The sequence below is a fragment of the Prunus avium genome, chromosome 3 (assembly GCF_965620075.1).
Source record: "Prunus avium chromosome 3, drPruAviu1.hap1.1, whole genome shotgun sequence".
In the NCBI taxonomy this organism is placed as follows: domain Eukaryota; kingdom Viridiplantae; phylum Streptophyta; class Magnoliopsida; order Rosales; family Rosaceae; genus Prunus; species Prunus avium.
Window position 1 is genome coordinate 3,364,899 of NC_142286.1, and position 14,553 is coordinate 3,379,451.

The following is a 14,553-nucleotide window of genomic DNA, read 5'->3' on the forward strand; positions in this document are numbered from 1 at the left end:
TTCCTACGACAATTAGACAAATACCTTTGTGAAACGGTTGAGAAAAGACTTTGGAAGGCCTTTTCTGCCACCACCTTGATAGGAAGGGTTTTGACAAGCAAATATTCTGAAGGCTGAGGGACACTTAAAAGTATAACCCAGCTCTGGAATGAACACTTCAGCTCGATGATCCAGAATAGCATTCAAACCCTAAAATGATTGAATTCTCCATTAATCATAATTGACATAAAAATAAAATAGCTTACTAAAAAGTGCAGGAGCAACATATTATAAACAAGAAACTATCCGAATATAAATGCATAAAATAACAAACAGGGATCATGGAAATGCCTCCAATACAGATTGTGGAGCAAGATTAAGTTCATCAAGCAAAACCCAAGAGCCTTCTTTCAAAGCCTGCAAGAGTTAATACGTAAGACAAGAAAATGAGAGGAAGATAAATTCAAGCCACAGGTAAAGACATTAAACTTTCAAGATAAGGTGTTTTAACCTGCAAAAGGATCCCATCGGACCAGGCAAACTTCATTCCTTCATCACTTTCAACTGGTAAGTCAGAACCCAACAAGTCCATCATATCAGTCTGCAGCAGAATCATATGAACCATCCCCAGATGCATAGAGAAAAAAAAAAGAGTGAGCAGAAGATGCATATCTATATATATATGTTATATGAGAATAGGATAGCCCAAAAAAATTTCTGACCTGCTCAGACAAGTTTATCCTGACAACATTGTGACCAGAAAACTTGCCCAATGCAACAATCAAACTAGTTTTCCCAACACCTGGACTACCTTCTAATAGAACTGGAATGCATAAAATCAATTAAGAATGTTAAAGACGTAATTAGGATATAAAAATAACAAAAACTCCGGACAAAGAAAACATTCGGAAGAATCGATTGTACTGAAAGGGACATACCAGGTTTGGGAAGCTGCATAGCTCGAAGTACCCGCAATACATTTCTCCTGGTGGTTGGTGCCAAAATCTCAAACCCTTCAGCATCAAAACTTACAGAACCTATAGCACACCATAGAAGAAGACAATATCTAAATTGAATACTAAACATCAAGGAAATTTAATGACAAACATTTAAGATTCAGTGCCACGAAACAGAGAGAGGGTAGAGAGAAGGAAAGAGTTCATACAGTGCCTAAGAAAAACCTCTTCAAAACAATTAAGCAGAGGGAAAGCATGATGCATGATGTAGTTACCTTTTTCTATATAGAACGGATCCACACCAAAAATATTGTCACACTGCATGCTATCACTGCATGAATCACCTTCAGTTGTATCAGGATCACCCCAACCATAGTTTTGAATTCTTGCAAGTTTTGAGTACTCCAATTCAGTAACGTTTCCCTGTGTTACCAAATGTACGCAAGAACGGCTTTAGATTGACAACCAAACCACTCGAACTCATGTTTCACACTCAAAGCCAATATATGTACAGGTGAAGCAAAAGATAACAGAATTGAAAGCGTATGCACTTGTGCGAGGAATCCAAGAAGATTACAAATAAGATAACAAATTCAAGTACTCAACAAACAAGGAATGGTATATAGGAAACCAAACAGACCTTCACTTGCTTTAAAAGGATTTTGAAGCATTCATTCCTCAGATCAATGATGTTCCCTTTTGAAATTTCACTCCCTAAACTCAGTCCATCAAGCAAAACAAGGAATGCCCCATGAAGGAATGCAGACTCAGATCCTAAGTTGTTTTCAGTCACATTAATAAAATCAATCCAAGACAGCAGATCTCTCACAGTAAGTGTTCTCCCTGGTTTTAGATTGTTGAACTGCTCCCAAAAATTCAGCAAAGGATCCAAAATGGATGAGAGCTTCGGGGAGGTTATCCTTGCAAGACCAATACTTTCAAGCTCATCTCTATCACCAATAGTGGGAACCCATATCTCTGTGAACCGATTGCGAAGAGCGGGAGACAGTTCTTTCTTACCAAAATCACCACCAGGATTCATTGTCGCAAGCAAAAAGAATCTCTCGTGAGCCACAACTTTCTCCAGATCAGGACCTCCTTTCTCAGCTAAAGACAGTGTTCTCTCTGGCTCCAAGACACTGTTCAACCTCTCAAGTACACTATCATCAGCCAAGGAAATTTCATCCACCAGAAAGAGATCACCACTCCTCATTGCCTGAACAAGGGGCCCATCCAGCCATACAAACATTTTCTGCCACTCTTGGTGCATCTCAGAAAGCTTCAGCATTATCCCTTCCAAAGTCATCAGATTGTGCTTGGTGACATCAGGATTTAAAATCAGACCTTGTTTGTAATCTTTTATCATTTTGTTCAGATTGGACAATGTTGCAGAGGCTTGACCAATGTCCGAAGAGACGGTCTACAAAGAAAAAGATGCATGAGAAACTTACAAATATAATACAAATAAAGCAACCCATATCTCCACTTGACCTAAGTCATGAAGCATTGCCAACTATTGTTCAAAGTAAATAAATTGTTTTGTAGGAAAACAATACATTGAACATTTGCAAATAAATGTAGAGGAGTTTTTAATAAGAAACATTAAAGTTTATAAAAACGTGAAAGCGCCTTAGAATTGCTCAATTTTTATCTTCAAAAATACACTACTCTTCAAATTGACTTTTGCTAAAACATATTTTACTTCAAATAAATATATAGATACAATGGGAGCTTCTTAAGAGGGATCCCTTTCAAGGGAAAAGTAAGGGATAGCATCTGCAGACTCTAGATGTGATCCAAGAATCTGAACTACCTACTTTTAAGATCTACACATTCTCCATACAAAACATCAGCCAAATTCGAAATCATTTAGCCATTTGATTATCATCATTTTTTTAAGTGTGACAGAAAAATTTGTGTTCATCTATTTGTTTATAACCAACTTGAAAATATAGACAAATAAAATATTCTTACATAGTCCAGATGAAACTGGTTAAAGGCCTCTGTCATCAACAATTCTTCAATTGTTCTTTTAAAATCTGATGTTAATCTTGATCTCTCCCGAATAGGATAAAACCCCTGTAATGCATTTCATTAACTATCATTCCAATCTTGAATGGTATCAAAATAAAACTAACATTCCAAAAACATTAAGCATCTGCAGAGTGCCCAGTAGTAGGAATTAAAAGCACAACTACAAATGCAATACATAAATAAAACATAACCAACCCCAAGAAAATCAGAGGTTTCGGTGTACTGATGACAGTTCAGGATGTGCAATTTTGAACCCAAAAGAATACTCAGCAACTGACAGACGGTTGTCTTCCCAACCCCTGTTTCACCAACAAGAAGTACAGGTTCCCGCACTTTATAGCAACGCTCCACTAGGAAGTACAATCTTCGCATACTTTTAGTCCAACTACCACCGAATTGAACAGAAATTAGTTTCAGTATTTAGAAAAATAATGAAAACTTACTAGCACCAAACCGAAACTACAGTCTAACCCATACTTTTGAAGACTCTTCGGAACTTCAGCACCATCAGGCAAGTTGGGAACAGGTTCCTATTAAAAGTACAAAAAATAAGTCAGAACACATTCACTATAAAACCAATTTGGTTGCTCATTTTCATGCACTGTAGAAAGTATTGGAAAGCAATCAGGTTCCCCCTGGCGTAATTGATAATTTTTTCCCCCAATTTCTGAATGAACTCCACCAATACAAAAGGAGACAAATCTATAAAGTTTACAGGACACAATTGACTAACTACATAGGAAATGAGTATGTGGTATAAAAAAAATCCTTCTACTAACAGATAACGACAACAAATCCAATAATTATAAGTCTTTGTTTTTTTACTGAATACTGATTACTGAATCCATGTTGGCAAAATTATTAAGCAGAAGAAATTTCCAGGCCATGCAACTTCAAAAGAAATCACAAATGCAACCCTAGCCCAACCAGAACACATGAGAAACCAAGAAAGCCAAAAAGCAGGATGTTCCACAGACACCCCAACGCAGGGAGGGGGGAGAGAGAGAGAGAGAGAGAGAGAGAGAGAGAGAGAACCTGAAAGTACAAGTTGTCTTCATCAAGTTTAACATGGAAATTTTTTTCCAAAACTTCTCGAACAACACATTTCTCGCCTTCATCCCGAAGCCTCTCTGCCAAAAGATAATAACCATCTCGGGCCAAATCCACATCAGAACCACCCCCAAGTTCTATGAAACGATCAGCCCACCGGAACAAGTCTCGCGGAGTAATGAACCCATGTTTCCCAGCAAAAACTTTGCTCATCTGCCTTTTCAATTGCAATTCCTTCATCACAATAATCATTTGCTTAGCCATCTTTTTAGAAAGTCCAGGGCGCCGCTCTAATAAGATTGTACTCAACTCAGTTTCAGGAATTTCATCAACATGAATTTCTACAAAACGATTGCGGAAAGCTCGAGAAAGCATTTTACGCCCACCATAAAAACCAGGAGGATTCTGAGTGGCAAAAAGCATAAAATTTTCATCTGCATGAATAGTTTCCTGCAACTCAGGCACAAAAAGCTCCCTATTATCATCTAGTAATCGGTTCAATGCTTCCAGCACATCAGATGGAGCTAAGTTAAGCTCATCCAGAACTATCCAATACCCATTTCGTACAGCCTTCACCAGTACACCTTCATGGAAGACTAGCTTCCCAGAAGCATCCGTTATATAGGAACCAAGATATTCCTGCAAATCGGTATGTTCATGATTATTTATTCTTACAAATTCATGACCTGTTATTGCAGCAAGATGCTGAACAAGGCTAGTTTTGCCACTGGATGTAGGTCCCTGCAATAGAACAGGGTATTTCTTTATCCAAATAGCACGAGCCAAATTCCTGAGACGTTCCTCAACACTTTCAGTTACAGTATACTTTATAATGTTCTCAGAGCTCCCGTTAATAGTTGAGTCACGTAAGTACTTAAAATAAGGTACTTCCTTCGGAATTTTTCCACCTAACAAATACTTCAAGATTGTTTCTTCCATAACCAAAGCACTGCTTTTATCCAATAAAGTGAGAAAAAACATACAGAACCCATCGTATATTGCTTTTGGAAATCCAAATTCCAACTCTCTTTCAGCCTTTGTTGTATATTCTAGTGCACGGTAAAGAGACCTCAAACTATATTGTGGTTTTTGATTAGCTCCATCCTGCAGCTTTTCTTCAGATAGTTTCTTGGCAATTTTATAAAAGGACACAATGTTACACACTAATTGCAAATCTGATTTTCGGTCACCTAAAAATTGACCAACAAATAGTGTTAGATCTTCATCATCCAACACATCATCAACAAAATACTCTGTAAATCTGCTCCTCAAAGAGAAGGGCAAATCTCGCTTGCCAGCATCAGTTGCAGGATTCATACAAGCAAATAAACGGAAGCTGGGATGCCTATCTATATAATGAATATCCCCCCTTTCTGCTAAACAAAGTGATCCATGCTCCCCTTCAAGCACACTGATTACCCTCTGCAACGTCTCGGGAGGGGCCAAATTCACCTCATCAAGCAAAATCCACTCACCATTTCTCAGTGCAGTTACAAAAGCTCCTTCCACAAACGAAAATATCATTCCATGTGCACTGGCATTCTCTACTTTCAGTGTGAAATTTTCCCAGGCTTTGATTTGTTCCTCAACTGGAGCTTTCTTGCGCTTTTTTCCGGACTCTTCAACTAACGATCTCGCCTCTTCAACTTTCTGGAAAAACTTTTTAACACCAACCTCAAATCCCTTTAGTAACCTTTCCCAATCCTCCTTCTTAAGAGCATCTTCTAATTTCCCAATAAATTTAGGATTAAGCTGCATATAAGCATATAACAGCACAGGTTATTGCCACAACTTATAAATCCACAATCAAGCAAATAACATTTGAAATAAACAATACCTGCACATGAAATGATTTAGAGAATAGATCACAAAACTCATTATACAGCGGAAGGTAAATAAACTTTGCGTCCATAGGCTTATATCCCCCTAACAAGTCAGCAACATCACTTTGCTGACTTAAGTTCTGGAACAAAACAGAAATCAACATTAGATCAACCTTTAAAAGAGACACCCGTAAATTAGTCAGAACCCAGACAGTGAGAGTAAGAAAGAGAAAAAGAGGCATAAGCAGTATTACCAAGACTGTTAGCTTATGACCAAGCCTCATTGCCAGATCCTGTACAAGTGTAGTCTTTCCAGTCCCAGTTTCACCAACCAATAGAACAGGCTCATTCCACTTAACAGATGAAGCAATTCTTTCAAGCAAGTGAATCGAACTGCGAATCTCAACAAAAGGTTTCTTCTTGTAATCTTTCTTTCCACGCTTCTGCAAGAGTAATGAATCTCACAAAGTCTGTATTGAAGATATCTTACATTAAGACAATGTTAGAAGCCTTGACTCACGGTGGTATGAATGCGAGGGAGGGAAACTCGTCCAACTCTTAAATCTGAGAGTAAATCCTGCAATATAGCTCCAATTATGAGAAATTCTTTATTCTACCTAACCAGGCACAAAGTTTGTTGCAATCTGAATTCTGAAATTAACTTAGACCTGGACTACAGGCTTATTAGGAGGATACAAGGTATCTGAAACAGTTGATGGCACATCCCACAACCTGGCGATGTATTGCATTAAAGTTAACCGGTTCTTCGTAGACGTTGAGAAGGCCGCAAATATGTCAACCGCCTATGTCGCAACACAATGTTCCAAAATTTTAATACAGAAAGCCAGTCATTCAAAACAAATCAAACGATACAATAAAAGGAAGGCCATTGATTAAGACCGACCTCCTGATAGATACAATCACGTGCATAAGGTGACAAATCATCTCCCTCAAAGCTAAAACCCAGGCCTGTTATACGCTTGCACCATTTGAGGAGATCCCTGCCATCAAATGGAATAGAACAATATTGAAATCCAAACCAACCAATATGAAATCCAGTAACTAACTTTACTTACCTTAAGGAGAATCTACTTGGGTAACTAACAGAAGCAGAATTTCCAGCTTGAAATCCACCAGTTTGACGTAATGTGGCAGAGTTAATGCTTTCAAATGTTTCTGGAAGCAGTCACTAGTTAGCAGTCTGTAAAAATAATCGAATATGAACCATTCTTAATATGCTGTATGAGTCATGACACACCTGTGAGTTTCACAGCAAGAGGCTCTAAACTTGGATACCACGCTTTCACTATGCTTTGCAAGTCCTCATTAGTTGAGGGTGAAACATACACTTTAAAAAAAATGGAAAGTGAATTCCCACCTGCCGCAAATAAATTCATTTGTAATATGTCCTGGAATTTATATATAATAGCACATTTGTTCCAATTTACTGATGAACTATCGACACTATTCCATCTATGACTACAATGGTTGACAACATAAAAACACTTGTATAAATCAATTCAATACGGTTTTTATTGACTCCTACAATGATAGAATTGAAAATCTGCAGAATCCCAACCAATCCCCTAAGAAGCCAGAAATCTCTCCTAAAACAGGATATACTCTAGTTTCAAAGAAATTAACCAATGGCAATTGAGCAACCAAAGAAATAATGAACAGACAAACGAATGACATTATACAGTGCTATGTACAATCATTATGCCTAAGGACAAAGAGAAACCAGGAGTGGCTCAATGGGGGGTCACAAACCTTCTGCAATGCAAGACGGATCAAGCTTAGAGGTTGAAATTGTGGAAAAAATTCGAAAACTTTCTGGCACCCTAATTTCCTGCACATATCCCAAAATGATTCAAGCACGTTTTAAAACTACAATAGAAATGCAAGTACACCAAAGATAGACAAAGAAAGCCCATACATGGCAGAGCAACAAAAATAATCATCAAAATTTAAAACAAAACTGGAAGGACACACCAGACACAATACAAATTGGAATTGAAAATCATGAATAGCACATAGTTAACAAATAAAAACAGGAACGTACCTTGCTGAAAAGCAAATAATAAAAGTAACTGTTTCCTTTGGTTTTTTATTTTTTATTTTGGTGGGGGAATCAAGAATTTCTAGGTTAAATCCGGCCCATATAGATCTTAAAAGATAAGAAACTTCCAAACACAAAAACATAGGAACTCGTAATGTTAAAGGTTTTCTTCAAATCAAGATTCAAATTCAACCTCAACAATATGGAGGGAAATGGTACCTATTTACGATTTAGTCCAGTAAATTCCACAAACTACAGAGAACACAAGGGGGAAAGGTAGTGGGCAGAAACTATTACCAACATCCAAAAAAATAAAAAGGAAAGCTAGTCCATGCAATATGTCTGATGGTTTGTAACATTCTTGGGAGCTTTCCTAGCCAACCTGGGGTAGGTGTTTAAGCCTTATTATTGTGTTTCGTGGCAGCTAGAAAAGTTTGGTTAAAGTTAAATCGAGTCCTCAAAAGTGCTTATGGGTTATAAAAGCACTTTTTAGTGCTTCCTGAAGAAGCAGCTCTTCCATGTGCTTTTCAGAGCACTTCCTCCCAAATTCCCAATCATTGTTTGAAAACAACAGTAGATTTTTCCTTTTTTAAGTGGAGTCAACAGTAGCAAAAAAGCATATCAGAGTACTCAAGTAGAAGTAAGATTGACGAATCAAAAGGTAAGCAGGAAAGCATATTTAAATGTCTATTTCTAGGGTAAGGAGAATAACTAAGAACCGTTTACCTGTCCATGCCCAGTTGCAAATAGGTTTACACCCTCCAGTAATGGTAATATAACAGAACGCACATCAGAGGGTGCTTTGTCAATATCCTCGAAGACAACCCAATACCCATTAGAAACAGCCTGCCACAAGGAGAAATTGGGGTTAAAGAGCATACGATAGTACATGTACATTTTCATTTGACAAAATGATTGCAAACCTGCGTAAGTGACCCTGGCTGCCATCTAAATTCACCAGGCTTTTCCGTACATACATAACTCCCAATTAATGTTCTACCATCAATTTGATCATCCATGTGAATTGATAGAACTGTGAAACAGAGAGAGAGGAGATATTAGTTGTATGAAAAGACCCAATGGAACAGCTGGGGAAAGTACTCAGAAAGCAAAGGATATGTAAATACTTAGATAATTCACTAAACTATTAGTAAAGCATGTTCACCACACTCCCCCAGGACGTATAAGGCCTATATAAGAATTTCTCTAGAAGAGAAGACCAGTTTTCCCATAATGCTCTTCCACTACAAATACCTAACATTTGCAGCTGTTAAACGTTTTTACATAAAGCATTTATTTTCAGACCAAACATCGGCGTACAATCTATCTGAATATGATGCCTAATGTTATTTTAATTGTGTAACAGTTAATCAAAATAAAAAATTTCTTCTTGGCCTCTGTTTTCATTTTCTGCTTCATCCAGCACCTGTATTGTGCTATAGCAAGCCCAAGTCGTCATGCATGTACCCAAATTCTCAATTATCTCTATTCACTAAGAAAAAGTTCAAACAATGAGAAGAACCCAATCTTGTTCCATAAGCCAATAATTTTCTATCATGTAAGTGGGAATATTAGGAAAACGAAACTTGAGGGGTATTATATTTCCAAAATGAAGCTGCACAGAAGAGTTAAGTTACTCTTTTTGATGGTTTTGTAAGGTGCAAGTCTCATGCATTAATCAATGGCAACCAGAATTTAAAGGGTTTCCCATGTCAATGAACTGAACAAGTTATAAAATAAATAATAAATAAAAATTCTGGATTCATCTAGTAATATGGACTACATTGGAAACCACCATAATATCGAAGTGCTCACACCTAAGGAAATACTCCTAAGATACGAATTGCAAAGAACCATGCAAGAGCATTAAAACTGTCGCTCATGTAAGGCACCACAGCAAGCACATTAGGTATGCATAATCACAGTACATTTTAAAAAATAAAAAATCAACACTACATCCTACATGAATCTAAAGTTACGTCATATTGTTTGAACACACTGTCGATTTAATTATTTTTCAGCAAGACTATGTCAATCTATTTTTTTGGCAAGTCTATGTCGATTTATTTTGAATCCAATATCAAATTGCATATGCCTCAAATGCAGGTAGTAAGAAACACTGTTTGCCAATCCTATATCCCACCCTATATTTAAAAGGTAAACAGTTTGTTGCACATATAAAGCACCACAAACTAAAGAACACATAAGAGGAGAGATTTTCAACTAGCATGAAGAACAATATATACCTTGATTTCCACTGTCCTGGGACAATTTGCTAATGAGAGCAGATTTCCCACAGCCAGTGGGACCATACAGAAGAACAGGCCACTTTTCCTTCACAGCTGAGAGCATCATCTTAAAACTTTCCTTCACTGCTGAAGTTACAACAAATGGATCGCCAGCTGATCTCTCATCCCTAAAGATACCAACAAAGTTAAGTGGCAACGTAAGAAACCAAAAGAATAGTTGCTAATGCAGACAGGCAGAAGAGAAAACAGGTTGCTCCATATGAAGACACAGATTTCATCATGGAGAGAGACAAGAGAGAGAGAGAGAGAGGATAGTTCATAAATTTGAATAGTGATAATATACCATGTTCTTATCAAAAACAAAAGATAATATACCACGTAGCACACCTTTGACGCTTAGTTTGTGGCTCAATGTCATAACATTGTGATGAAGACTGCAAACAGCTTTTCTGACAATAAACATTCCTTCCATCCAGGGACACTAAGCCCTTTAGTCTGGATGATTCAACATACCAGCCACCGCTCTCAAATGATACGTCCTGACAGAACTCCTCCCATCTGAAATAACAATATCAACATAAATATTGCCATAACTACCTTAGAAACTTTATATTTGTAATCCAGAAATAACTTTCTAAAAGGAGCAAACAAGACCAACCGTAATAAACATGAAAATGCGTCTTCATCTGTGATGCCCAAGTTTTCGGTTGCTTTACAACTTAACTTAAGAATGAGGGAAATTATCTGTAGCCCACACCATCTTATGTCTGCGATGACCTCCACAGTATCCGAAGTACTATTGTGCATGTCAAAATTTGCAGACTGCTCGACAAGGTCCAAGAAACATGACCAATTCTGAAGTTTAGAGAAAAAATCATATTTCACTAAGAGGAGGCGGTAGGACACCCCTACCACAAGCAATACACGTGTTCCAACCTACAAAAGCAAAAATATGACATAAAGCCAATTATCAATAGGGGAAACAATAGAAAAATATGGAACTCTAAACTCTCAAATGCAAGGGGTCAACAAGAATCAAAATTCATTTTGATTTCGCATAAGAACTCACAGCACTACCACTTCACTGACAACCATTTGAAGTTCAAGAGTAAACACTCACAAAACAAAATCCCAGCTCGTGAGAAAGCACAAGGCAAGGCTAGCAATTGCAGATAAAAAACACAGATTGCATATTGCATATCCAAATGGCAAGTGACCAAAGTGTGGGTATGTTTTGAACCATTTGTTCGCGACATTACATCAAGTTTCAAGTTTCAACCACTAACTTTATTATGTGCTTTGTTTATTACCAATGAGAATATGCTTCCGCTATTTCCTGCTTTCATTTAAACCTAAAGCAAATACTAGACACAAAAATAAAATAGTGGCCAAAAAATAGCAAAACCAAAAAGGTAATGTGAGACTGTTAGTATTCGTTAGATTTCAGTGAAAACACATCGATTCTTGGGACAAGGAATGGTAAAACTACACCATTGGCCAATATATGAAGAAACTGTAAATCTAAATGAAGGCAAATCACTTTCTTTCTACTTGTTCAACTCCCTTAACAACAATCATTAAAAAAAGAAGTAACAAAAAAAACAGATATGATTGATGCAAATAAGTATTCTAAATAAATGCTGAATCTTTTTTTTTTGGGGGGGTTGGGGGGGGAGGGGAGAGGATGGGGAGGAGAGAGATTTTCCATATTTACACAGATATGTGCTACAAAACTTACAAACCTCGACACAGAGATCAGACACTTTTGGTCCCATCAAAATGCGTTCAAATGGAGGTGGAGCAAATTCAAAGTAACCTACTATAGACCTGCCAAAAGGGGAAAAGGAAAGTCAGAAACAAACAATGATACAGCTTCTACAATTAAATTTCCAATTATCAACCACATAGCACATCTAACAGTATCTCCACTAGGTGAATCCTTACAGAGGGAAAATGATTTTCTTTAAAATAATATATATATATATATAAACACTGCTCAAAAGCTTGTTCACGATATACCATTTAGATAGGCACTAGAGCTAGTGACAGTATGAGTTTCCAACACAAGACAGAAGAAACTATAATGAACCAGAAATTTCTTTAATTAATTATTCATGCTTTTGATCAAGAAAGACTTCAAGAGATTTTCTTTTTTAGTTTCTTTCTTTCGTTCACGCAGGGGAGGGGGAGTGTTTTGGAAAACAGGGTCGACTTTTTATATTATCACTATCATCAGCTTCATCTTAGACTGCTGACAGAGGACATATTGCCAAATGAACAATCAGAGCTTTTTTTGGTCAAAATATAATCAGAGCTTTATGCACTAGTTTCCTGGGAAGGGGGGAAGCAGCTGGTGCCTGAAAAATTGTGTTGTTTGTGTCACCACCCCCCAATGAAGGTAAACAATCTTAGAGTAGAAGGTACAATTTGATTTGCCAAATAAGGCAAGAACCAATTATGTAATTATCTTTTTACACGTCAAAGATTGGGATCCAGGCAGATATGAAAGTATTCCACAGAACATATTTCTTTAATTTAACTTTGAATTGTTATTCCTTCAACACAGGCATAGCAATGGTGATGACTCATAACTACAAGCAAAGCAAGAGAAATGAAGACGAATTTTCTAAATGACTCATCATAGACTGCCTAGTAACTGCTGCGTGCTTCATTTATAAAGCTTGACTATCAAAGAAAATAACTAGTGAAATAATCTCACTTCACTTGATCCTAGGATTCATTTGATATTTATAATATCTGAAGATAGTATATTTTAGTTTGTCTCCACGACTATAACAAAAAATTGCAAACAAATTACTTACGAAACAGAAAAGATAAGAACGCAAAAACCTCAAAAGCAAGTAAACACGATAACAACACTACTCTGGAATGCAAAGTCTCCAAAATACCCTCAACATTGTCTGTCTCTAGTAAGTCACCAGAACACTCATAAATGGAGAAACAAAATTAAGGAGGAAAATAAAGTAATACAAATACACAATTAACCATTGGTTCATTAGGCTCTCTCATACAGAATTACACACAACTCGAATAAATAAATAAATAAATAAATATATATATATATATATATATATATATATATGAATACATACAAGACATATACATACACACATATTATATACATGGAAATTTATATCTCACCCTATTAACATAAAGAAATTAACCTACCCCCAAAAAAAAGGTGCCAACTCAAGGGCGCGACAGAAGGCTAAACAAACAAGCTCGTGAAGATCCAGACCCCTCCCAGCTCCACTATAGAACTCAATCACATTTTCAACTTCATTTAAATCTCTATCTTTCCCAACTTCTACAACTCCCCTGTCAGAATTAGACCGCAAATTGGGCACAAGCCGAAGCAATTCGACAGCTTTGTCCACGATTTTCTGAGCTATTGGACGAAAACATCCCATCAAGGGAAGAGTATAATTTGGATGCACAAACAACTCAACTAGAGCTTTCACCACTTCATCTTGAGTCACTGCATTTCCCTGCATAAACCCAAATGCCCAAGAAAAAAAAAAGTAAATTTAATAGGAACATTATTAAACCCTTCAATATCAATTTGTTGAAAAGATATTCCCAATTTTTTTTATTAAAAAAACTAAATCAATGCAAATCCTTAGTTTTCATGTCTTCTAATTTTGTAACACCTTAAAAACGAATACCTCTTATTGAATTTTTTCAACAACCAAACAAAGCTGGACAAAATGAGGGTGAACACGGTACCTTTTTCGTCAGCAAAACAAACTTTGGAGAAGATTGGAGCTTTGGACAACGGGCAAGAAACCTCTCCAGTGCAGATTCCAGGCTGAAGCTACCATCCATAGCCATTTGAAAACTCAAATATAACGATTAAAAACCTGTACTTGTAATATATATTATATACGTTTGAAAATATATATTTTAGGTAATTTTAGTAACAAAAATTCACAACACAGAAGCAATTCAACTTAGACGGACTGGTCCAACCTCTGTATATGTAATGCAAACCAAAATTTTATATATATGTATATATCGTTCAAAAATGAATTGCCAAAATTCTTTTCAAAACACTAGGCTTTCAGGGCCCGTTTTGTTTTCAGTAGAAAATTGAATTTGACGAAAGGGATTCCCCAGAATTTGAAAATGCAAAACACTACACCAATTTTCCAGGAAACAGATAGAAATTAGGGTTTGACAAAGGATGTGCCCTAAAGCTCGAAGTTGGGGTTTTTTCGTTTACTGGTTTATCAGCCTCGGAGGTTTTAGCTCTGGTTTCAGGGTTTAGGGTTTTAAGGCGCAAAGGTTTTATATATAAGAACCAAATTCAGGGTTTTGAACTTTTGGAGGGCGCCGCGACACCGCCTTGGCAGGTGACCTTTTTACTATGAGTCATTTTAATT

General features: G+C 36.8%; 1 protein-coding gene across 1 annotated transcript in view; it reads right to left on the bottom strand.

Annotated features, from left to right (window-relative positions):
- LOC110759434 (midasin-like protein) overlaps positions 1-14,507 on the bottom strand; it is a 36,589-nt gene extending 22,082 nt beyond the window's left edge. The window contains 27 exon segments of the mRNA XM_088249798.1: positions 19-189; positions 331-396; positions 491-580; positions 702-802; positions 918-1,016; positions 1,211-1,358; positions 1,576-2,355; positions 2,910-3,014; positions 3,165-3,354; positions 3,447-3,499; positions 4,005-5,771; positions 5,857-5,982; positions 6,097-6,285; positions 6,363-6,419; positions 6,511-6,645; positions 6,747-6,843; positions 6,919-7,018; positions 7,101-7,220; positions 7,613-7,691; positions 8,628-8,747; positions 8,825-8,934; positions 10,148-10,317; positions 10,538-10,708; positions 10,809-11,086; positions 11,893-11,977; positions 13,340-13,659; positions 13,898-14,507. Coding sequence (XP_088105924.1) covers positions 19-189; positions 331-396; positions 491-580; positions 702-802; positions 918-1,016; positions 1,211-1,358; positions 1,576-2,355; positions 2,910-3,014; positions 3,165-3,354; positions 3,447-3,499; positions 4,005-5,771; positions 5,857-5,982; positions 6,097-6,285; positions 6,363-6,419; positions 6,511-6,645; positions 6,747-6,843; positions 6,919-7,018; positions 7,101-7,220; positions 7,613-7,691; positions 8,628-8,747; positions 8,825-8,934; positions 10,148-10,317; positions 10,538-10,708; positions 10,809-11,086; positions 11,893-11,977; positions 13,340-13,659; positions 13,898-14,002 — 5,832 coding nt within the window. The 5' untranslated portion in view covers positions 14,003-14,507.
- Positions 14,508-14,553: the final 46 nt, after the last annotated feature.